This window comes from Cyrtonyx montezumae, unplaced genomic scaffold (genome assembly GCF_038088225.1).
Source record: "Cyrtonyx montezumae isolate F1298 unplaced genomic scaffold, pur_monq_1.0 scaffold_3, whole genome shotgun sequence".
NCBI lineage: Eukaryota > Metazoa > Chordata > Aves > Galliformes > Odontophoridae > Cyrtonyx > Cyrtonyx montezumae.
Window position 1 is genome coordinate 96,618,943 of NW_027072034.1, and position 27,149 is coordinate 96,646,091.

General features: G+C 37.7%; 1 protein-coding gene across 5 annotated transcripts in view; it reads right to left on the reverse strand.

Moving 5' to 3' along the window:
• The window catches only part of SOX5 (SRY-box transcription factor 5), a 621,758-nt gene that overhangs the window by 57,607 nt on the left and 537,002 nt on the right, over positions 1-27,149 (reverse strand). For all 5 annotated transcript variants that reach the window (XM_065742493.1, XM_065742491.1, XM_065742494.1 and 2 more), the window contains one exon: positions 26,712-26,797. In XM_065742493.1, coding sequence (XP_065598565.1) covers positions 26,712-26,797 — 86 coding nt within the window. The remainder of the gene's footprint in view (positions 1-26,711; positions 26,798-27,149) is intronic.

The window sequence follows — 27,149 nt, forward strand, 5'->3', positions numbered from 1 at the left end:
TCTAACACCAGCCCAGTGGTCACAGAAAAATGGATTGCTCCTCCTTCCACTACTGTCATTAATCACCCTTTTGACAATGTTTGCAAACAAGATGACGACTGAATAGGGATGGGGGATGGATTTCCCTATGCAACAGACAAAGAGAAAAAAACATCTTTTTAGGAGATAAGTGGAATATATGGAAATTCAGATCATTTTGTACACTCAGTTAATGGAATATACCTCAAGAGAGATTTTCTTGCAGGAAAGTTGAGTGGAGTGACCTGGAAAGACGGGTGGAAGAAAACCTATAAAGCCTTCATTCATACCTTTTACGAACTTAGTCCTCCTGCTCTCAGGTTCAACATCTCACCTCCATTTCACTGATTTGGAAAATTAAAATAAACTTTAAATAAAATCTTATAAGAGGTCTCTTGTTAAGAGTAACCTCTTATGAAGTCCCTTCCTAATACACAAAGCAACTATTCTACTGAAAAGCAACAGCAGGCCCAGCTCTGAAGTGAAAAACATCTATATTACGAAACTGCAATGGTCTGATTTCTACTTAACAAATAGGATTGCTCCAACCATTAAAAAAAAAAAAAAGAACACAAAAACAAACAAACAAAAATACCCCCAAACCAGAAGCATATAACACGCAGTACATTTCTTAAACTGTCAATATTTTTGAGTTTTGACATTACTGAACTTCTCCGTTAACAGTTAGCTGTTATAGGACACAACAACCTTTAACTTATACCCAAGGAAAGTGCACTGGTGTGACCAAGTGATGTGAATTAAGATAGCTAAGTGACAATAATCTGTGCATTCATTTTACAAACAAATCAAATTCGAATAAGAGACCACTTGTATCTCACCATCAGGATTCCTAGAGAGTATAGGAATCCGTCTCTCTTAAAATACCTACCCTACGCCTAAAATGTATCCTTCTATTTTTCATAGTATCCACAAAGTGAAACAAAGTTATTGTGGATCACTTCTGTAATACACTGTTTCTGAACCTCTTCAAATGTACATGGAGGAGGACCTCCTCAAAGCACTTACACAACATACTGCTAACCTGAAGACCCAGACTGAAATTCTAGCTTTCAAGGATGTCATTTTACCCCTACACTACAACTCACACAGGACTTCCAAATTGTAGGCTATTGACTGGTTTACTGTAACTGAGATGTTTAGCTGAAACTAGTTGAAATCAATGAAGCACTATAGCTTTAGACAACTTGTTTTCCTTTTCTTACTATACATAAATGATATCCTGCTTTTAATAAGATAGATAATATGTCTTCAAGGAGGCAGAACTGGGTTTCTGAAAAAGCAATTTGAAAGTGACATCTATTGTTTGCTTTTAACTACATAACTATGCTTCGGCTCCCCTGCCCATGTGCAATACTGCATGCCTTGTTAATGTTTTCTCATTAACCTCTTATGAAAATCTGTATGGAAGCAAAATCATCAGAACAAAAGCATGATGTGGTACACTTTATAATGAGCAGGAGGTACAGTTATTTTTATAATATTCCCCCCCTGTTCTTAAGCTATTAAACAAAAATTTCCCATCCTTCCTAGGTCACCACCAAAACCATTTATAATTCTTCCAATATATTAAACAGAAATATAAAGCTGAGCTTTCCAAATGGACTAGCTCTAACAGCCCTTGGCTTGATGGCTCTGTAGTACATCAATAGCAAAAGCCTTAAGGTTAGACTGGCTTTGAAAACTTTCCCCTTGGGCATTGTTGTTACATGTTAACAATGCTCATTACTGCTTTGAGGTTACACTAAAAATGAATTCTTGTTCTATTAATACAGAAAATGAGAATGAGATTTAATAGCAATTTTAAAAAGGGTTGAACAAAGTGTTAGCAATTACACAGACAGAGAGTTGATTCAAGCACCTATAGACATTTAGTTTACTGTATTATCTCTTATTAAAATATTTTTATTAGTGAACACTAGAGATTGAGAGCTGATATTAAAAAAGAGAGAGAGAGAGAGAGACAGACAGACAGTCAGACACGTTGTATTGGAAACTGATCTGGTTACTGCAGTGAGTTTGCTTCTGATATAAACTTAATTCCTCAATGGTGTTACACAGTGATGAATTTACAAACCACTGTGCTTAAATATTTGAACTGTTGACTGATCCAATACTTCAATCTCTGTGTCATTCTAAGACCTATCATTAAAAATATACACATGAATGGCCCTGTTTTGACTTCACAGCCCTGATGGCTTTGATTTTTGCATAATCTCAGGGGAAAAAAAAGTTATAAATTGAGATTCCCTCATTCAGAATGCATTAATTTAATTTTCCTTACCTTAAATTTTGTGCTCATATAAGGAATGCAAAGTGTTTGATCATGGCAGAAAGAATTAATTTTGGATCTGTTCCGATTTGTTGTGTTTGTGTTGATTTTTCTTTAATTAAAAAAGGTCATAAAAAGTGAGGTCATTAGAAGAAAAGAATTCACTTAAACATTTGACACATCCTACTGTAAGACAGATGTTTAAAAGTAGAAGCAATGTAGAAAAAAAAGATAACTATAGAAATTTAGAATTAAAGCTGCCCTCAACAATGATCAGCAGAAATTCTATCTGGATATATAAAAAAGTTCTTCATCTCTCTCTTCATTATATATCTAAAAGGTACAAATGCCAAATTTTCATCTTTCCTGTGTCTGAGTTTCCTTCAAAGCTTCTCAGTCCAACATATATGAAAGGAACACAGTGATCTGTACATTCAAAACTTCAGCACAAGCTTTAAATGTCATTTGTTTGCATTTTAAGAAAACAGAGACACATAAATACATAAAGACAAATCTTATTAGCTCCTTTAAAATGTAATCCCCCATAAAACAATGTAAATTTTACTCAGTTCAGTGCTTGATGTTGCTAGCTTTCACATTGGACTATTTTCACCTTATGACAGTGCAACTCAAGATCCTGAGATGCACTTGTTTTATTTTTTCTTCTTTGGAATCCTTTAATAGAGTTGGATAATTATTACTGTTCTACCTATTGAATATTTTACCACATCCATTCCCTATAAGAAGTTGCCCTGGCTTCCAGTGCTGAGGTGTGCAAAGGTCTGATACAGATTCTCACTGGTAGAGGACCTTCCCTGAACTACTGTCTCCTCTATTCCTGGGTAAAAAGTAGCAAGCTGGATGGATTTGCCCCAGATCTGTGGATCAGACAGTCACTAAAGAAAATGTGTTGAAAAGCTAAACTGTCCTTTTCTGTGGCCAGAGTAACCAGTTAACTTCTTTTGAAAGCGCCCATCCTAACTGCGGTCAGCATTTAATCTAGGGAAGGAAGAGAGGTAAGCAAATCATGAATCATGAAAGAAGAATAAATATTTGAAAGTTAAGACTCGGCAAATTAATAGATAAGTAACTTGCTTCTTTTAGCCAGAGGTTAGCTAGGAACTGCCTAGAGAAATGGTGGATTCTGTCTCTTGATGCTTCTGTCAAAATCAGATGTATTTCTGGAAGATAAACTTTCAACAAAGAACTGATTATGCTCAGTAATATTCTACATCTTGTTTAGTCAGACTAGACAATCCGATAGTCTCTCTAGTTTTAGAAAATATGAGACTTCCTTAGAAAGAAATGTTAAGTTCTCATTAAAAAAACTGTAAAGCATTCACAAACTGAACAAGGCTTCACTTATGTGCTCATTGCATGCAAGTTACAAACACAGCCCTGTAACTACCATCTCTCTCGAATTAGAAAAACATTACTTTTAGAAACAGTAACCACAGGTCTTCATAAAATATGATTCTGGTAGCTGATCTCGCTCATACCAGGCCCAGAGTCCTTACTCCTAAGAATAATCCTACTGTAGTCAAAAGGATTGCTCTGCCCATGCTGAATGTGCTTCTTTTTTTAATTTGGTATGACCAGCTGGGGAGCCCTGGCATTCAGAAACAAGGCTAGAGTCCAGGCCACTGAAAAACTGAATGAATTTTAAGTCCCTATTTAGACCAATAAAGACTTCTATCACCACTGTAGTACATTCCAATAATGCTTGTTTTGATGGAGAAACAATGGATTAAGTCAGAAATGTAGGTACAATTTGTGGCGTCTCTTGAGTTTTGTTAGAAATAAATTTCCATGGGTAGTACCATGGAAGGTATGGTATCCATCTTAGGTAAAGTACAGCTATGTTTGTATTTCTAGGGGCTTTTATAGGAGAAACAGTAACTGTTCTATGGCACAATAAGTACACTAATAAATTCGGTATTCTCTGAAAAAGTATTTTTTCAATTCTATCAGTGATAACACCAAATTCTACCAAGGTAAGAACCAGCACCCAGAACTTCAACTGACCATTCCTGGTCACAGGAAGGCTGTAGGAAACTCTTGATTAGAGCCCAGACCTCATGGCTCCTTTGTCTTGTGCCTTAACAAGAAGACAATCCTTCCACAGGATGTAACTGCAGGAACTTATCAACAGACACTTCCTATCAGAGGCTAGTAAAATCTATTAGCTTCTGTGATAAAATATCATTGTAAATTGTGTGTTTAAGAATGCCTGCTCTTTACAAATGAATATTCTTTGAAACTGGAAAACTGCCCAAGTGGCCTACATATTCATATATATCATGTTCACACCATATGACAGTAATTGAAATAGAGTGACTATAAGGAATGCATATTGGAGAGGAAACTGGATAACATCTTCTAGAAAAAGCTTGCTGGATGAAACTTTGCTGATGAACAGTGTTCCCTTCAATGGAAGTAATTAATATTGTATATTAAAAAAAAATAATTGGCCAACAATTTATTCCTAGCTGTGGTATGTGGTGCATCAGCAGAATGTTACTCTTACTGCCACAGCTATTACATATTCCTATGTCAAGAAAACTTCTTTTTGTTGAAATAAAGATAGAAGAATTTCTTTGAAGTAAGGACATATGACAGCATATTTAGTAAGGAGAATATAGTCAGATGGGCAGCAGCAATTCAGAAGACCAGCAAACAACCAAGCTGTGTAATTTAAGAAGAATAGGCATTTGTTTTGTAAACTGCAGTCCCTTTATTACAAGCTGACTATCTGTAATGAAGATGAAGTGTTTGTGTGAGGGTTCCACATGGAGACTTTTGACCCAGTCCCAGCTTTTCCAAATTAAAAGCCTGAAATCAGCAAAATGGCACAGACGTGATATTCTTGTAGGATAAAACTCCCTACTGCCTATTTGTTTCCCACAAGTATGTTTCCCAAAAGCTTATTATTTGATATGTCCAGACTTCTGGCAACCAACTCTGAGCACCTGATTTCCATAAGTGTATTTTCCCATTTGAGAGAGTAAAATTCTGTGAGTGTCCATTTGACAAAATACTTATTTAATATTACACTGCTTCACTTGACTGGTACTGTATATAATCATTCATTGTTATCCATTAAGTGACTAGACTAGTTAACAAACACTGCCAGCAGAATTACTGTAAATAAGGTTCTATATATTTCAGATTGCTGAGCTATAATTAAGGCATTTCACTATTTTATACACATCTCCTAAACAACTATTTCTCCAATTTCATTTATATAGCTTCTGTTTGCATTTTAAGTTGTTGTATTTAACGGAGAATGAAGTCAAGAAAACTCTGTGCCTGCTTTAAAACTGACACTGATTTACTTCATATCTGAAAACTGTTTCTCCCGAAGTTAAGAACAGAGCTCACAGTAGAAAGATTAAAGTCAACTGCATTTCTTATTTTGATAGCATGAATTTGTTCACTAGAATGCTGATATGGCATAAGGTCTGATGATTCGAAGATTCCTTCATGAATTGTCTCCCCTCTTCCTCAGAAATAAAGTTGAGCAATGCGGTATATATTGTGCACAGCACTCATCCTGCTCTAGAAAATCTCTTGTGATAAACTGTGATAAGAGTTCTGCAGTACTGAAGTCTCTCATTAGAGGTAGAAGCAGGATGATAATCAGCTACCAGAAGAACCGAGCCATGTTATCAAAGTATAGTTTGGGGCAGAAGACAAAGAATAAATGAAAAAAACAAAAATAAGTTGAAAAACATTCACTTGGATATTTTTGCCTGTGTACTTCCTAAAACTTCTCCATGGATATATTCATTTGTTAATGACAGTTTCAAATACTGAAATGCAAAATGTGTTCTTACTACTGCTTCCCGAGTGACATAAGTATTTCTGAGCCTGAAGAACTGTGCAATCATATCTGTTGTCCTTGAAAGTATAAATTAACACTCTTCCCTCATTTTGATGTGTACAGAAGCTCAATGACATCCATTCAGATCATTCAAAAGCTTAATTTGCTCTTTTGAACTGAGCTGTATTATCTAGTCAAAGGGTCTGGAAAAAGGCACAGGAGACAGAGACTGACAAACTCGTAATCCATCATAAGCAACTTTCAACACTACTCACTTTCACAGGCTCAGAGAACCACAGCTACTCTTGTCCATTTTGGGTAGAGACTAAAGACTGTGACATTTGTGCCTTGAAGGCAAACTAAGGACTGACTGCATTTGAGCTGCTTCCCTTGTGCCAAGCCTCCCTGAAAAGAATAGATAGAGGAGGAAGCATGGGTAGAAGAACACTGAAATGTTGGGACTGGTGGTGAATAGAACATGTGAGTTGCTGAAGAAAACATACTTATTCTAAGAGCTGAACTAAAGCAAACTGATTCCTAGAATAGTTCTGAATGTTTTTTTTTTCCCTTTGCTTTCTTCCTTACTAGGAAGTGCTAATAGGATGTGACATGGCCTCTTTACTCAGCGGAAATAGTTATTTATATTTTTATGTTATATTTGGAGGTGAAGAATCCACCTACCTTTCATGCATTTTTTTTCATGTTCATTGCCTTACATGTTCACCAGCAAGGAGCTCCACAAAGCTGAGAAGTCTTACCTTGTCCTAAAGGATCCTTTAAGATTGGGAAGTCATGGTATCAATATGGGGCACCAGCTTACTTTCCCAATAGCATAATACAAAACAATTTTGGAAAGTGCTATCTCCTGTGTACATTTCCTCTGACTTGACTCTCCTCTAACATTTCTAGCTATGACTTAAGTCAAAGCTTGCAGAAAAGCTGCACTTACTAGACCCATGAAAAAACTGTAACTCCAACCAATCATTCCAACTTCAATCTAGAACTTCATTGAATCAGAGCAAGCCTGATTTCTATTTCAAATGAGAAAACCAGCTGAATTTTGCTCTGGTTTTGATCAGTGAGTTCTATGCATTTTTAAATTCACAGAAGTGCCTAATTCTAAACTACCTCTATTTCTATAAGCTGAATAATTTAGATGCTTAAAATCAAATGCATATTTGTTGAACTAGGATGTTTTAGATTAGAAGATGGAAGACTACAAAAAGGAAATGCTGAAGTGTACAGGAGAGCTGAGAGAGTACAAAAGCAATTAATTCCTTATTTTGGAGTTTTCTCATCATACAGAAGTGCCCATTTAATGAAATAAAGTAGCAGAACCAAAACTGAAAAGCTGTTAAATCTTTTAATTCTTTGATTTTACGATAAAAATGAGTTTGGTCTGTAAAACTCCCCCCTCCAATGGAGCCCATAAAACTCTGGAGAGTTTCAAAACTTCAGTGAAGCTTTGGCACAAACTTCTCAGGAAATAACATCAGAAACCGTTTTCTGTTTCATCTCATTATTTCCATGCTTCCCATTACTAATGTAATGGGAAGAGTGACACTTTACATATTCCATTAGGACACATTTAATTCTAAATTCTCAGAGACTTTGTTTCCCTTATAGCGGTCTCTGAAAAATTCTGAAATCCTTTAGGATTCAGTTTCTGACTCCCACTAAAGTGAAAGCACAGACACTAAGGTCCAATGACATTGCATGGTCAGATTTCAGCCCACACATGAAAAGCCTGGAACTCACTCTAATATGTCTCTTCTGGCACATTCTGTACTCAAGTTTAAGAAGTTGTAGGCACAACACAACATGAATGAAGGTCAAAGGGAATTAAACTTTTAACTTTTGTTTTCCTCACCTAAGAGTAAAATAAGTTTATACAAACTTTGGAATTTCATGTTTATCTCAGAGGAATTTTATGGCTAATTCTAGTCTCACCAGTTCATATGGATAACAAATGTCTTAGAACTCATGTTCCCGTATCAAGAGTAAGCATTCTACTTTTCAGCATCAAGCTGACCAAGGGAAACTATATATAGTTCTAGAAAAGTGTGCCAGATTGAAAGCTCTTGTGACTAGAGGGATCTCCATACACTTGTCTAACAGGCACTTCAACGATAGTTGAACAATGCAAGCTTCTCTGTTTTTTTTCCACTGTCACCCTTTCATCTTGACAAAAGTTGCTAAGTTCCAGGCTCCTCCAGCTTACCTGAGAAACTCTGTGAAAGCATCCTCTCTGTCTTTTAACTACACATCTTTTGCCACTAAATCTAAATTGCATGAATGCAGGTAGCTCCTCCTCTCTCCTGTTTTTCAGGCAAAAAAGATGTCATTCTTGGCAACTGCCATTTATAAGGCTGCAAGTACTAGCTAATCACTTACAGAATCCTCCATAAGCAGGAGGATCCTTCATTCCACAACTGCTGATGCACATTATATTAATGAAAGCTCTACAATTCATTACTAAGCCTGATGCATCAATTACTCCTTATTAAAATTGTTTTTTATAACTGTTGTGAGGCACTGGATAAATTTGTAAAACAGACATAAGATATAGATTTCTAAGTGAAAGTGGGGAGTTTTTAACGTTTTTCCCTTCAAGCCAATTTCTTATGTGGAACTTTTTATAACATAAAAATGGATCTACTTGTCCAGAAACATTAAGTACTAAAGTTACTGTGGAAGTTCAGGACATATTTTTCAATTGCTAATAATGTGGTTATTAAAAGAGCTAACCCACATTTTAAATTGTTCAATTTGGAAATTTGGATTATGAGGGGGGAAAAATTCGATTTTATGTTTCAGAAAGCAGTATCCAAACATTAAATTATTTTGAATTCACAACAACAGCCAAATTGATATAAAATCAATTTTTAAATTGCTTTTGGCAATTCTATAAAGTAGAAGAGGTGGGAGTACCAAAGAGTGCAATGGAAATACCAAGACGCTCTTAACTGCACTCACACTAGCAAGAGCTACTATCATGAAGTAATAACATTATCCAGAAATCTTTGCTCATTACCTCATTCCTACTGCCATCTCATTTCACTTGAGTTACTTGAGTCTGACGATGGGGTTAATGAGAGAAGAGGTGTTTGAGTGGGTGTGAATTAGGGGCACTGCTAAAATAGAAGCTATTCTAACAGTTCTACGTTTAGTACAGTCTCAAGCTCAGTAATATTTTTCTTCAGGTAGAATACGTGCATGTTCCAAGGCTTACAGCGACTTTGACAGAGTAAAGATAAGGCCTAGACATATTCATATTACATAGTACTACAGAAGGACTCATGTTTCTATTTCGTTTTTCCTTCCATCATTTTACCCCAAAGTCTAACACAGCAGGAATGCTAATGCTTTGATTTCTTACATTCAGAAGTTCTCTCAAAATATTTGGGAAATATTTTACAGTGACCACAGAAGAAAATATGGCCGATAGTCTCTTTCTCCACCCATCCTTGTACGCAAGCCATCTTCGCATTCTGTGCAGCACTCCAGTAAAATACGTTCCAACATCTGCCTCCTCATATGACCTATTTGATTGACCCTTTTTATGCTGCTCCAAGACTGCTCTTTACACTGGGAGGCTGCATAGTACTCATTACGTCTTCAGTGAGCAACTGGTAAATAAATCTCAATTTTGAGAAAGACTGTGAATACTGAGCTGAAGTCTTGCTCACTTCCCTCTATTTAGCAGTGATCAGCTTCATACAGTGCTCTACTTGATCAATAGTAATATGTCACTTTTCAATCCAGGACAGGGAAGGTCCCTTGTTGGCCCTCGCATCTATCACTAATATATTAAACATTTCTGCCAATTACATTTTTCCATTGCAAGTATTAATATGACCAAGTGTTTGTGACTCCAGCGTGGGAAGCATGAATAATGCAAGAAACAGCACAGTCCTTCATTACGCAGGGACACATCTTGTTTTTGCCAAAGTCAGCAACTGTAAAATATCTCTCAACTTCTCCAGCTCATATCATGGTGTAACACAGGTCTTTGGACAAAGTGATCACACTTGCTTTTATTGAAGGAGCATCTAAGGTAACTTAAAAACACTTTCCAATATTGCAGACATTGAATACTTACTCTCACCATCTTTCCATCATGTATTTAACAGCACTAGTATGCTTCACAACCACAGTAGATTGTCCAAAGACACTGGCAAGAAAAGGAGCGAACATTTCTATGAAAACACAGAGGAGCAACACACTGATGGGCACAGCAAGATATTTCATCTTCCCACGGACAGAAAACTCAATCGACACAAAGAAGCTATGTGTACTTGGTTAAAAAGTTGCCTATAGTGACTCCAGCTCAGTGTCTTTCACAAATTTTAACTACTACAGAAATACAAAATCTTTTGGGCTTGAGGTTCATGTCCCACCAACAATCAGAGAAATATTCTCACTTCATTGTTCTGTTACATGCTTACTAACTGGAACTGCCTGGACAAATGACAATAACTGAAATGATCCACACTAGAAACAAGCCACTAAGAAAGCAGGGAGTAAGGAGTAAGCAGGGTATTCACCTGATCAGGTCTGAACTAATCACCCCAAACTCCCATTAGAAAAGAAGTGAATGGAACGCACAACTTTAGGCCAGAAGAATTGTGCACTCTAGGCATCCATGGCTAAAGATGATTCTCATCCTAACTGCCTGTGTGAAAACCAGGAACAAACTACTCTGAGCTCAGCATCTGTGCCACTTTTAAATTTTATGCTAGTAGCTGAATTCTTTAAGATGAAATATATTCGTTCTCCCTGAAGTTCATGAAAAATACACATTTCCTTTTTTCTTGTTACATAAGTAAGATGAAAAGTGACTTTGTCTTTCTCAGAACTTACAACCGGTAAGGCTGGTCACACTTCCAGCCCTCAGAGTAGGGCGTGTAATTCCTAAAAAGTTGCCTCCAGACCACAACTTGGGATTTGTGTAGAGAACATGTATGTTAACATAAAATAGAGTGTGAACCCAAGAAAAACGATGACAAACACTGACAGCTGGCCAATCTTGCCCTTCTTTACTGTGTTTGCCTCAAATATAGTATGTTTGTAAGAATGTGTGAAATACTTCTGAAAATAACAGTTATTCTCTATTTCAGTTTTAACAAGCAAAGGAACATACAGTTTACAATCTTCTTCAGAAAGATCTACCTTATTAAAAATTCAGAGGGGAACTTCAGAGAGATAGGTACCTAACTTACTGAATACCTGGCAAATTTTGGAACATGGGCATTTAGATGTGATTTTGTTTTGAACTCGTATGTTCAACGTTATACTGTTTTTATGTATTGATTACTTTTTAATTTTGCCTTCACATTGTTCAAAGAAGAATCAGACCAATGGTTATATCACTGTGGTATGTGATGTTAGAATATTTTGGAAGGAAACTGACAACTATAATGTAAGGGTTGCTTTGAAAGTAATGCCTCCTGTTTTATTATGGTTCCCCATGATGTCAGAGTTGGATGCTGGTGGTAGCATGCAAGCTCTCGTTTTTTCCTGTCGAAAATGCATAGCTAATGGTGGTGACTATGTTGAAAAATAATTCTTTGTAGCTGAGAGTTTGCTCCATCAAACAGTGCTATTCTGTGCTTTGTATCTGTTGCAGTTTTCATGGAAATAAATAGAAGGTATTACTTTTGGAATGACTCGCATACATTTTTCCAACCTAGACAGAAAATAAAAGAGGGAATCTTTGCTTCCTGTCTCACAGTCATTGCAAGAAGACACTCTTTCTCATCCTGCTCTTGCTTTTGAGAAGGAGATTCACTCCATTACAAAACAATGAACATATTCGGCATGGGACATTCCCTATTAAATAAGACCAAATATGGTAAGATCTTTATCCTTCAAATTTACTTCTATTATTTAAGCACTACCCTCGGTATTTAACATACTGCAAGCATATGAAGAACCTACAAAGAGCTTCCCATTGCTTAAGTAAGAATGATATGATTGGAAGATAACAAATAGTAACTCTGAAATGCCCTTTTCTTCAATTTGCTGTGCAGGACAGTATTGAATGTAATGAGTTTAGGATAAGTAACATCATAAAGGACATGTCACAGATTTTCTCCTAAATCTTATCTTCCAGCACTATTCATAATTAGCCCCATTCTCCAAACCATTTCCCTTAAATAATTATTGTTACAGATGATGTCTATCAGAGTCATCACTGACAGTTTCTCAGATTTCTGACCCTCCGCAAAAGTAAAGCATTGCGTAAACTGTAAACTATTTTGAATAACAAGACTGAGAACAGGTAAAAAATATTTTGAGAGGCTGCAAGGTGTGTTTACAGAGTTACATGGAATTTGCAGAAATGAGGGGAATCGGTTGCTTTAGACTTCCACAGTTACCAGTCACCTCTTTAAACTGCATTGCCATTTCTGCAGTAGCAGATGCAAGCAACCCCAAAGATTCTATCTATTCTTATTGGCCTAGAGGAAATCTAAGAAGTTGTCAGCTGTATTATCCTTCTACACTCTCCTCATTCTCCCCCTGCTTGTCTTCCGTATTCTGATGACTGTTTATGAGCTCAGCTGTCATTCTTTGCACCAGGGAAAGATAGATGGGACACACCAACCCCAACCTAAGTGACCTTTGGATGTGACAAGATTTTTAGGTCAGTCCTGCTAAATGGAAGCCTTGGTGTATCGAGGCTCGCCTGAGGGTGAAATTTCCAGTGAATTTATTATCTCCCAATGCCCTTTGGACTGCTTCCCACCATCAAACACCATGGCAGCACTCGGAACAGGAAGAAATACATTAACTGGAATCTGATCGTTTTAAAAGGTTACAGCTGCCCAAATATAATTTAATTTCATACTTGCCCTTTGAGGGTTTGGTGTATATTTTCATTTTATGACTGCAAATGATAAAGCTCTTAAGATTCCATGCAATAAAAAGGAAAGGGGGGAGAAAGTATTTTAAGGGTTAGAAGTCTATTCAGTTCATAGTCAATGAGCAAAGTGACATATCAGCTTTTTTTTTCAATCTAACATTTCTTCACTTTTTATAGTATTCATTTCTTTCCACACTTGACCGTGAACAACAATGCCTCTCAGTGAAATCAAACCTGTAATGCCACCCAGTGTGATACGAAAAGAATATCTGATGGGCAACCTATGTCCTACATACATTAAGGACCTGATTCAGAGCAGTAGCTACAGTGAAATGCAACGAAATTAAGTGAATGTTAACTGATACAAAGAAAAATAATCAATCAGACTTAAAAATATGCTTATATTTAAGCATAATACTTATTAACTAGAAAGGCTTTGGCTTGTTTTTGAATCTCTTATTTAACTTTTTCTATCTGAGCTCAGGTCATATATACAAGTTCATCTACCCATGCCTATTCAGTATGATAAAAAACAGGGTACCCAACACTATGTTGGGGGTAACACTCAATGTACTTAGTCTCATATAAATGCAATGGTGATAATCTAAAGAAAGAGTATATGGGATATGGCATCCAAGTCTACAATACAAAATGCTAGGAAATTCTACAGGTTCTCTCTTTTTCCCTTCTGAAAGTGGAAGCAAGCATCATACAAACACAAGCTACCACATGAATGTGATGGCCTTGGCTAGAGGCAGGAAGCATGGAGTACTCACATCTTTCAATGCAGTGTCTGAAATGAACACAAAATGAACGCCTCCTTGCAATCAAACATTCTGATATAATTGTGACAATTGTTTCCCTTCCACAAACTCATCACAGGAAAAACAGAAAAGCTATGGAAAGGAGGATTAAGTGTGAATGTTGCACATCTTACTTTCAAAGTCTCCATAAGAAAGTAATTATTGTTGGCTTCCTAAATCCTTTTGGGTTTCTTTAACTTTCTCAAATAAACACTGATACACACCATCCAAGTTACTTTTGCTACCAGTATATCACACTAGCATATAGCAAGAAGCATAGCTCCCATGATAAAGGCAGAAGGATGAGTAGAGTTGATTCGTCTAATAGCAACTGTATTCCAAAGCAGCTATAGGTGACACTATGGGACAGCAATCTGAAAGTAAGTTACATGTGTGTGACATGCCATAGAAAGTGGCAATGGACACCAACTGGAGCACAGGAGCTTCCTTTGGAACACAAGGAAACACTTCTTTGCTGTGTGAGTAATGGAACAGGGGCACAGGTTAGCAGAGACATTGTAGAGTGTTCTTTGAGATCTTCAAAAGATGCCAGGATGTAGGCCTGAGCACGCTGCTCTGGGCGTCCCAGATTGGGCAGAGGTTGGAGCAGATGGACTTAGAGGTCTCTGGCAACCTCAGCTCTTGTGGGATTCTGTGACATGACATACAGCTTTCCAATAAGCCCCAAGTTTGCAAATAAGAATACTGAACAAATAGCACTGTAGCACCTCTGTGAAGAAAGCAACAAATACTTCTGGTTAGCTTAATTTACTGCAAGTGCAAAATATGTCTATCAGTGTTTCAGAAGTTCAGAGTTTAACCGTAAAATCAGCATCAGAGATGGAATAGGACTTCAGTCACGTTCTTTCGCCAAATTCAACTAGATCCATTTGGTCCCTTCAATGAAATAAATATGCTGCCGTATTTTATGGTAATGGCCCAAAATACTTTAATAATACTATCACAAGCTGTAATGTTTTGGTGCATTAACAGAGAACACACTGTTATAATTTGTACTGAGCCATGCAAGGTAAAAGAAAAATTAGGAAAAGAAGGAAGGGTTTTGTTGCCAGATGTTATTTTTACACTGTACTGTGGACAGAAGTGTAAGTTGAAGAGTGTACACTTTGCCTTCAGAAGGGCAGTGGTGATGCTGTCCTTACTGTGCAGTTATCCTGAGGGACATGCTGCTTCCCACAGCACAGTATCTATGGGGATGCAGATGGGTATTCTGCTTATCAGCCCCCTGAGTGCATTGTGCGGGACAGGAACCTTCTCTCAAGACACCCCTTGCATACAAACTTGCAGTCCTGAGACTGTTAGGGAGAAACTAATCCTGTACCTATATGAGGGAGCTGAAAAAAGCCACACAACAACAATTCCCAGACAGAATATGACCCCACAAGTGTCTTGGACGTATTTTTTTTCTTCTTGTTTGTTGAAATTGGTATCATATGGTTATCAAAGTTTCTCCCAGCTTAAAAATACTCAGCTGGGTAGGTTAGCCATAGAGGCCATTATGGGTAAGGGGTTTACAGTAGTTTGCAGTACTTTTCTCCTTAGCTATCAATGAATAGACAGGAAAAGAAATAGACCATAGGCAAATACAGAAAGCAAATAAATCAGTCCTGCAAAGTGGAAGCTGTTCTAGGAATTAGACTCAAAGTCAAGAGCCTGTGTGGCTTACAAACATAAACATTTGCCTTGTGGACCACTAAGAGATACAGATACTACTGCCTCAAAATTGTTGTGTTCAGATTGATCTTACAGAATTCATTGGGGTGAAAAAACAAGCACCTCTTAAAGGAGAAAAGGAATCTGAGGAAACTGACTGGGGACATAATTCGCACTGACCTGACTTCAGGAATGGGTTTACACTATCCAAGCACACCAAAATAAATAGGTTCAACACTGAAAGTTACATCTCCAAATACTACGCTGTCTGCTACTGAGGTAAGTTCAACTGTTGCCTTCAGAAAGAAAACAAAGAGAATCAGTACCTAGGATCTACATGTTTTGTTGTCTAAATCATAGATCTATAGTCTACACTAACTATTCCACAAATTCAAACTGTGCCTAGTATTAACTTCCATCCATAAAAAATGCTGAAATATCCTCACTGGTAATTGTTAGCCATGGAAACGAATCAGACACAAGAAAAATAGTCAAAGAATGGATTTTAATGGATTGCAATGTTGTATTCCTTTGTAATTTGTCAGAGATAATCTGCCTATGAATTTACTATGCTGCCTGTATGTTTCTATCCCACTTTGCTTTGTCAATTTGAAATGACCTAAAACTTCAGAGGAAAAAAGAGCCATCACAAACTAGTTAGAAAGAAAACACAAATCCTAATTCTTACATGGTTATATGTTATACCAACCTGCACCTAACAACACACTGTGCCGTAAGACCGCAGTACAAAATGGCAAGCAAGATTTCAAGAGAGAAGTTTTTCCTGTGTTAACTTTTAGGATGCATAAAATGTAGTTTGCTGATTTGTGGATGTAAAAGAGTGAGTGTTAGCAAGAAGTTAGCTTTCTGTAAGTCTGTTTTTCTCACTATTGCTATTTGTTATTTGTAGCATTATTCTGCAAGCTTTGAAGACTGTGCATGTGAGTGATCTGTGGTTTTCCTGTCTGTCTGTCATAAGGTTCTGCTGAGACACTGTAAATACACACAGTTGCAAAGCTCAGTATGAAAACAAGAAGTCCAAAAATATCCAGAAAAAATTTATTAGTCTAAGGCCTATAAACCCCCCAGTTTATGCTTTCAGAGTAAGTCCCCCCAGCCAGCCAAACCCCACTCAGTGTGGCTTTGCGTTCCTCCCCCTGCACAGACAGTTTGCTCAGGATTATACAATCTTATTTGCATGATTATATAATCTTCTTTTCAGCAACATCCCTCTGAAGAGCAAACAACATAATAGGAAAGGCAGTAGTGTAAGTCAACTATTTCAAAACCCAGTGTCTGGAATGTGCAGAGGGCGCTAAGCAGAAAAAAAATAAATGTTTTTCTGGTTTTGTTTCGAGATTTTTAATCCAGGCCTTTCCAGGGAGGATTTATTCCAAAAGAATGCTAGCCACCATCGAACACCACGCTCAGTAAAATACAAACACTTCACAAGTTTGTTCTGCTGCCATTGTACAGCCACAGCTTATCCCCAGGTATATATATATATGAAGGTGGTTATTCCCTTTTTTCTCAACAGAAGTTACTTTGAGGCACTGCGAGGCACTCCTCAGCTTTTTCCCAGGCTAAGATTCTGGTAGTCAGGTGTTGTTGCCTTTGCTGCTATTCTGACCCAGGTTTTGTCCTGCAGCTTATTGAGCTCATACCACTAACATCATCACTCCAACCTACCAAAGTCCCAGTTATTTCACATGGAAGAATAAATGGAGTTTTAGCTGATCCTTATGCCTCCATTCCTTAAGCTTTCTCTTCTTTCAGATACTTCATATGTTGTCCTAGCCAGGACACCGTGTAAGTGAAGACTGTCATATTCCACTGTGCAGACAGACTCCTCTGCAGGGTGCTAAAACTACTTATGATGTCACTTCAGCAATATTCATCTAAAATTAATGCCTTATAAATAATCAAGGAGTAATCTGCTTCTGTCTGTCAGTCTAACCCCAAAAAAGAAAGAAGTGTAACGATTTTACAAGAGAAAAGAAATTAAGGATGACCTGACCTTGCAAGTATGCTTGCCAGACATTTACGCACGCTTTCTTGCCTGACCTATTTTTCCCTGCTCACACCACAGAGACATTTCAAACAAATGGCCAGCAATTTAGTCTGCTTAAAACACAGGAGTTGCTACCCAAACATTACAGTTGGGCATCTCCATGCCTCCGCCAGTTTTCCAGAAGTTTTTAGTGACTTGCTCTCTCTTTTCAAGTCGAAACAGAGCTCTATTTATCAGTCCATAAAGGATTATGTCAAATGTTACATTTTTTCCACTCTTCTCCAGAAATTAGTGTACTGGGTAGGTACCACAGCCTAATATTCTGTTGTGGATCACAGGGTGTAAACGGACTGCATAAAGAAGTACACTGAATACACACATCTAATAGACACTGTAGGCATACTAGATGCTTTAGTTATAACACAAACATAAGGAATAACTTACAGTTAATGAAAGTATTTATAGCTTAAGTAAGCCTTCTTACAGCCTAAGTTTCAGTGCTGGAATATTTTCAACCTGATTTTGAAAGCTGCTCAAAACTATTGCCAGTTAAATTCCCATCGGATTTAGAGAACATCTGCTTCCCACTAGGAGAATCAGTCTAGTACCAGTTTTCAAGATGGTAATCACACCACCTGTAGTACGAGCTATTTAGTACCTGTGATTTTCAGCCTTTTTGGTTTGAGACCTCCACAATCTTTTTAGAGGAGTCAAGGACCAATGTATCATGACATAAAAGCCTATTTACAACAGGTTAACTTTTCTGAGTCACCTTTCAGACCCATTAAAATTATTTAATGGCCCCCTAGCAGAAAAACCCTGAATTATACTATTATGAGACATTTAAGGTCACTGCAAGAAAAAGGTATGGAAATGGCCATCTTTTGCTAATTCACAGATGTCAAGGAGATAAGAGAAAGCTTGAAGCAGAGAAAGACAAAAGAAAATGAACCCCTCCAAGAGATAAGGAGAAAGAAAATAGAATAAATGTGTGCATATCAAAGAGAAGGCAAAGGGATGGTGTTCTGCATGGAGGGCCTTATATGGAAAGAAACAACAGCAGGAATCTGAAGGCTAGTAAATATGAAATAACATGGAAAAGACATTGCCTGTGCTATTTCCATTGTCCAAATGTCAAACTCCTTCTGGGAAGCCAGGGTTGGGTGGAGTGGGGGGAGGAGGAGTAATAGCTTTATGAGCATCTTGTAACAGGTTCTTCCTAAAGGGGATTTCTTGAAAACTGCTGGGCTCTGATGCTAGCCCATATGTGCTAAAGAAAGTCAGAGAAAACGCTGGCTGCACTTTTTCCAGGCCTATTTGCATATGTTCTTTAGTATGCAGAATGTCTCTGTATGTAATTGAATTGTTGTTTTTTCCTCTATTAATACATATGCAAATGAGTCAGTACTGCAGCTGTGCTGTATTAATCATATGTGTGCTTCTGTCTGTCTGCCCTGCAGGCTCAGGGTCGGAGGGAGGGGGAAGAGGGAATTCAGTCCCTAACCTACAAGAAACTCATTCATGCAGACAGAGGACTGCTAGCAAACAGCAGGCCTGAGTTACAAGCAAAAGGAAGACACGCTGGTCATTTTTCAGTCTTTTTCATATTTCACAGATATGGATGGAATCTGAAAGTTATGCAGAAAGGGCTGTTAATCTAGATAAAATGAATAAGCTATCACAGCTAATTCTTTCCCCTGGAGGGCTGGGGAGGGAGTCATAATCTGACAACCCACAGAGCAGTCATGATATTGTTTTACCATGTGTATTTACTGCCTGTAAGTGTTCACTGTGCATATGTTTAGACACTCACAGTGCACAAAAAATGCTACAGCCTTTATAGAGTCTTTGTGCTGCTCCAAAAGTAATGCCTTCTATTTTATCATGTTGCTCCATGACATCAGGGTTAGATGTTAGAGGTAGGGCAGCGGAGGCTGAACCTTCCAGCCAATATTCCATTCCATTTTGTTGCCATGTGACAGATGGCAGCAGAGGGGCAGTCTGACAAAATGGCACCTGACAAAGAATTGCATATGAAGAAAAAGTGTGGCACTGAATTCCTCCACGTGGTAAAAATGGCACCCTCTGACATTCATCAACATTTACTGAACGTTTCTGGATGCGAGCACAGTGAGCTGGTGGATGGTGCATGTCAGCAGCGGCAACAGCCGCAGAGGGTCTCGTCTACAGGTGCAAGTGAGCATGGCATGCAGGTTCTTATTCATAGCTGGTAAAATAGCATAGCTAATGGTAATGACTGTGTTGCAAAAGAGTGTTTTGTACCTTGAGAATTTGCTCTATCAAATAGCATTATTTTGCTCTTTGTAGATGTTGTAGCTTCCATGGAAATTAATAGGATGCATTACTTTCAGAACAAATTATGTACATTCTGTCATAATGACTGCTTTTCAGAAAGTGCTTGGATTCTGATTCAATCAAGCTTTTCATTCAAATCCATTTTGACATAATTTTGACAGAACATATTTTGACAGAATATACTGACTTCACCTGTAAAAGTGCTTAAGTATGTATCAAAGGTAAGTACAGACTATTAAGTGCCAAATACAAAGCACATTTTTTTCTGTGATGAAGACTACTTACTTGAGCTGGTATGTTCTGCAGTTCATACTCTTACACAATGTATCTCTTACACAATCTATCAAAGCTCTGACTGTCTTCTAAGAGTAAAGACTAGTTGCATCTTGGTGTCGTGAGACATGCCTTTGAGTTTACTGGGAGGAACTTTTACATTTAAAAGATTCCTTAAAAATACTATCATTAGCTCCTCAATCCAAACCTTGGTTATACAGCTTAAAAATATTTTAAAATCATTACTAAGACTTAATTTAAAAATATCTTGGAAAGTTCAAATTTTTCACCACAATCACACAGAGATCTTCATCCAGTTTAGATGGCTGTAGCCTCACTTGCACCAAGAACTCTATGCTCCATTTCTCTGCCTGAGGAATTGGAAGTTGGTCTTCAGTGTCTCCTTTTAAAATGGTCATTTGACTACTTATTTGCAGAGCAAGTGGCAATATTTTGTGGGCCACATATTCACTTACAAAGTCAGAAACAAACTGGGGACAGAAACTGGAAGTACAGAATCTGCATGAACGCAACAGCTTTAAAAAATATTCAAATGGACTGTTCAACAAAAATCTATACAAAGTATCTTGTTTTATTACTCCTATTTTTATCATTATTTGTTATGGCCATCAGAAACAGCATAGCAATAAAGTGAACTAATGGCAGATGGACGATTGCCATCTTTTGGTTATGCTAATGAGAAATAGTGTTTTTCATGTACTTAGCTGTTTTTTTCCCCAGATGTGGGTGCTCACAGTGAAAACCTAATTCTACTTTTTTATGCTTAAGTGGATTGCATGAGTTTCACGATATTGTAATTATACTGTTCACTAATGATTCATTCCCTACAAATTAAGCCAGAGCCCTATTAATGAAAACAGGTATAGTAGAAAAGCAAACACTGAAAGAATGCTGAAAAGCTTAAAAGGTGTTTAAAGTTAGATGTTGCTCAGAAAATAGAAGGAATAACTTTGCAGTGCCAAAAAGTGGTTTACCTTCTCATAGGCAAATTGATTAGAGTAATAGCCCAAAGAGATCATGAAAGTAGACTGCAGAGTCAATGAATTATAGATAAAGTACTGCCATCTCTTTGCTACATTCAGCAGGGAAAGTAACGGGACATCAGACCTTTCCTCTCTATCAGGAATGATTCGTGTGGTCCTGCGCAACCTGCTCCGTGTGTCACTGCTTGAGCAGGGGGTTGGACGAGATGGCCTCCAGAGGTCTACTGAACTTCAGCCATTTTTGTGATATGTCACTTCAGCTCTGGAACGTTGTCTCTCCAACAGAAGGAAGGAATAAAGCTTTCAGTATTCAGATGCATCACCACAGTGTTCATAAAGCTTTTTTCAGGGTTTTCTTTGACATATTTGCGTTCTTGAAATACTAGAAGGTTGGCTTAATCTGGCCCAAACTGGATACATCTACAGATTATAGTAAGAAAACAGAAAGAGATATGCAAACAAGAAAATAAACATGTTTGAGACAGAGTTGTCTCTTTAAAGCAAGAGGGTAAGTTCTACTATCAGCAGTATTTCAAATGAAACTTAAGGAGATAGTTCAGTGAAATAATCTGAACTGGCAAATGGAGAGATGGAGCTCATCCCTGCAGTGGTGCAGAAGCCAAAAGGCAGCCAGCCTGGAAGAAAAAACGGCATCTGACTGAGCAGGCAGTCTTCATGCTTCATTTTAGTTTCATAGGTAACAGATGTTTTATGTAATACTCATATGACCACTGGAACAGTCTATCTTCTGATCATTCACTGTATACTTGTTAAAGGGCTCTATCATTTCTGTTTCCTTCAAGTGAAACAAACAGATATTACAGATGATTATGTGGTTCTTAAGACATCTAGAGGTAATGTTTTTCAAAGGAACATTTACAAAGAGTCAGACACCTAATAACAGCAAGATGGACAACTGTGAGAAGCACACAAGCTTCAAATAGGTTTAATTTTTTTCTGAAAATATTGTCCAGACTATGCATGTTCAATTCCATTGAAATTGTGTCCTTGGTATGCTTCTCCCCACACCACTGAATAGAACAGATTTGTAGTTAAAGTAAAAAAAAAAAAAAAAGAATCAAAATTATTTACATAGCAAAGAAAACGCAGGGCAAAAATCTTGGCAGTCTTACCCACTGCTAAGGAGAATCAATCAGGATCCTTCAGAATTGAGACCCACCTAAAATACCTTCACACCAGTAAACTGACACAAGTTTCTTTTTAATCATAGAATCACAGAATGGCTTGCACTGGAAGGCACCTCAAAGACCAACTAATTCCAACACCTCTGCAATGGCAGGGACACCCTCCAATAGATCAGGTTGCCAAGGGCCCATCCAACCTGACTTTGAACTCCTCCAGTAATGGGACATTCAGAGCTTCTCTGGGCAGCCTGTTCCTGTGTCTCATTACCCTCATAGTGAAGAATTCCTTCCTTCTATATAATCTAAAAACACCTCTTTTTAATTTAAAATCATTACACTGTGTCTTGTCACTTCATCCCCTGATAAAGAATCCCTCCTCACCTTTCTTGTAGGCCTCCTTTATCCAAATACAGACAGATGTGGTCATAACGTTGAACACAACCACCGATAACCATGATTTTATGTTTGTTTCATGCTAAGATGAAGAGGCAAGAAAGTTTGCATGCAGGCCCTCTGAACTTTTTGGGGTGTATTTCCCAAGAGCAGGAGTTTGAAGAAAGTCTGTAATACATCAAGTTGCTCTTTAATGAATGCAAACTATTTGTACAGTAACACTGCACTGGCAGTTGTCAGTATATAACCAATCAGCATTATCTTTTCACATAGAATTTGTATGACTGTCTACTAATCTGTTGTTATCACTATCTCTCTATCAACCAAAAAATCTGGGAGATTTGAACTATTTGCACACCCAGTGGGGCTTTCCCCTCTCAATTTTTAGATCAGGCTAACAGATCCCATATTTTGTAATGCTCAAAAAGCACCGAACAGCTATTTTTGATTAGGAAAAAAACCCCAGACCAGATATAATTTTATACTGAATTTTCTTCGACTTCTGGAAATGTCTATTCATACTGAGTACGCTCAAAACAAATGGTATTGATCAACGCAGTACTAACTTAATATTTACTTTGTGTAAAACTTGTCACGTGGTATCTATGGTCACAGCTGTACATGTTGATCATCGAGACAGGGAAATTTAATTCCCTCATCTGTTGAACCATATAGAAAAACATTATGTTTAGATAAGGCATACAGCAGAACTTTCGATTTGTGAGCCTTATTCAGTTTTATTTTCATTCAACTTATACAAAATCACCACACTGCATCACTCTTTAGGAACAAAGCCATATGGAATTTATAGGGAGAAAAATCAGCATCAGAAACCCACCTGCTAACCAAGAGGAATTTTAATGCAATGAGAGCATCTTGACACTTCACAAATTTTTGGACTGAACTTTATCACTGAAAGAAGAAAGCTAAAACCTGTTTATTTTTTTATTTATTCTAAAAAATTTCTGTCATTAAATGTTGGAACGAATGGACGTGATGGGCTGATAGACAGCTCTTTATCACAGAAGGTATTCAAACATGCATCACGTTAATTGCAGCTTCTCCAACATGGCTCCATTCAGCTCCTCCTTTCTTAACACCTAACGATGTCAGTTTTAGCTTCCATTCTTGCTGAGTCATTAGTCTCTCTATGGATACTGGAAATGAAGGTAATCACGTATGGCTAATTGTGGCAGATATCAGATGACAGAATCTGTACACCCCAGTGAGGACTCAAAGGCAGGGAGAGAAATAGAGGGCTTCAGATTACGAACCTGTCAGTGGGAATCAACAGGGCATTTCAAAATGAGACACTACATTTTAGCTGACAAAGGGTACCTCTGCCACAGGAAAACACTCAGTTAGCTGTCCTTCTATAAATACACTCGGCATTTCATTTATAAGGAGAAAATTCAATTTTGACAACCAGGAATAGAAAAGTACTTCCTGTTGATTTCACAGTGTGCTACTAAAGCCATGCCTCGACTTAAAATTCTCTAATGAAACAGCAGAGGTATGTTTATTGTCACTATACAAATAAACAAGAAAAATTCCTTGTCTTTGTCTCCGCTAAGATACTGCCATGTACCAAATTTTGCTGGGAGCAACAGAATGCTTACTGTGTCAGGTTCTTTGATCTCTTCTGAAAACTACTGCTTTTAGTATACAAAGCCTGAAAGGTAAGTGATAGGGAAAACAGAGAAAGAAGAAAAGAAGAAACACTGTATTTTTCTGACCTTCTACTATCAGGTGACCAGAGGACGAAGTGTTTGTAGGGAACACTGTGGTTATATATAATGTACATGAATTTCTGAATTAAGAAGACTTCCTCCTGGAAAGAAACTGTAATGGCTACGCATTCACTCATACCATGGCTTTGCATCAGTCATTCATGACAAACATCCTGAAGAAACAATCACCAAAAACCAAAACTGAATTTGAACAGAATTTGGAAAGCACAATACTTTTAGGCCAGCAGCTACATTCTGCATCAAGGCTTCTCAAATGAGGTCAAAATAATCTTCACATGATTTCCCTTTGGATTCAGCTCCACTCATGTTAGCAAGGGTAGAAGTCCAGACTGAATTCTTTATTGTAAAATCTTTCTCAAAACACATCTAGTCTATCTAACTCTTTCAAATGGCACCAGAAATGAAGAGGCATGTCCAACTTCTATTAAGTTATAGTGATAGCTAAAATCACTGTTAGACATGAAGAAATATGACTGGATTATTTTTTGTAGCATATTCACAACCTTAATGGTCAAACATGAAAGATTTGGAGGATTCTACAATTAGTACTTTGAACCTCTCAGCTTGCCTAGCGACCAAACTTTCTGTCTAATTCCAGACTAAATAACATGTAGTAAAAAAACACAGGTTAATTTAGTCAATACTTTCCTTTTAATATTCTCATTACACAAAAACACAAAGCCTTTGAGGTTTCCAATTCTTCACAACCTAAACTCATCTTAAGGTATTTATAAAGTCAGTAACATTTGCACACAGCCACCTTTTTATAAGGAAACTATTACTGCGATAAAGCTCATTTTATTCAGAATGCTTCAGCCTGCTGCATGCAGAGATACAGCCCAAAGCTGGTCCTGAAATGAAAGTACACAATCCTGCAAACTTACTGGATCACTGATGCATTCTTTTAGGAATAGATTGAATGACTGTATAAATGAGGAGAATTAGACTCTATCCTCTTTTTTCTCATTCCTAGCAAGCTCCATTTTTCGTTCTCATTTTTATCTTCCTCCTTCTGTATGTGTGTTCATGTGTGTTTGGCTATTATAAGCACATTATCAATACTGACGCTACTCCTCAAAATTCATCTCAGAGGGTTGACTTTTATGGCTCCCATGATTCTTAAGCCGCCTACGGTATTTGTAACTCACAGAATCAAAAGCTAACACACAGACAGTGTAGCTTTTCATACAAAGGCACAATAGGAATGAATGTATTAACCTCTGCAGTGCATGGAATGTGTCAGCTTACACACTGGCAGCTATTTCTGTGAAACTCAGCTAACTTCCGCTGCCTGTGTTAAAATAAAATAAAATCTTCCCCAGAATTATGCCCCTTGCTCCCACATGCTGGTCAAGGAACTAAAATATCTGATGTCATAGACAGCCTACTTCATACTGATGCTGGCCAAACTGTTTGGGAAGGCACTTTACATGCACTGTTTATAAACGTTGAGCATTTCCTACTAGGTATAAAGCTCTGTGATTCATGTGACTTGGCAAATAATCATAAGCAGGAAAACAAATTAGCAATTGAGAGTGTACGTTTCTTTTTCTGTTTTGTTTTTAAAATGAGAGTCAACCAGGACTGTGATTATTTGAATCTTGATTTCATTTTAGTCTGCAAATTTGACTACGTTCATCCTACCAGCAAAGCAGATGTGCAGAGATGGACATCGTATTTTCTTAGTTCCAAAAGTTTAATGAGAGTTGGAGTGCTGATCAGTAACAGCTGAGGAATTTCGGCACCACTGAGATGTGTCAACAGCATACTAATATCTCCAGAATTTAGAACAATATTGGGAGTTATAAATCCTATGCATCCAGACAACGTAGTTAAAAAAAAAAAGATTCTTTAGTATCCTTCCACCTGTTTTATAATTGTCTCTATTAAAACAGTATAATTGATAATTATCTGTCCTACATCAGTACCCAAAATGTGATGAGCCCATGAAACGCAGTGGGAGGGGACAGTTATTGCGCTGAGGGCTTACAGCCTAAAATGCCATAATCGTGCTAAGTGACTTTTAAGCAGTTTAAAAGTGCTTGTCAGGACAAAGCTTTTCTGTGGCACAGTGCAGGTCTATGCTCAGCCGGGCTGCACAACCCATCTCAATACAATGTGATGGACAGGGCCAGCTAACAGGCCAGACTTGCAGCACCAACCTAACCACAGTTAAGATAGGCAATAACAATACAAAAAGGTAACAAAAAGTTCCATGACAGTGAAAGGAAAATGAACATGGTCTGACAGCTGTTTTGTTCCCGATGGACATTCTGCATGGAGAGTGTGGCCCAGCAGCCCTGCTCATGGCTCATGCAGCCCACCTGCAGTCTGCTGCCACTTACCTGCAGTTGGAGCGGGCCTAGGCCTGGTGTTGCTGCGGCAGCAGCTGCCATGGTAGTCGGGATCAGCTGAACAGGGTAGGGGTCACCTAAGTAAGAGAATAATAGAGGCGTCAGCACCTTTTATCTGCTCTCCACCTGCAAATTAAAGTCCTGCATTCACTCCTTCCAAAAGCCCTCTTTTGTGTGCCTTGTTGAGGCCTAATGAAAAGCTCTATTGTGCAGCCTTTTACTAACACTCTTTTCACAATTCTGGCTGAGAGAGGAATGTGAATAAAAGGCACAAGCAATTAAGGCGGAAACCTCATCCTTTTTCATGATGTATTTAGGGAAATGGAAAAAAAAAAAGTGCACATTGATCGGAAGGCTGCACTTCAAAAACAAAAAAAAAAAAAAAAGAAAAGAAAAACAACCAGAGGGAAGAAAGAAAGAAGATGGGGT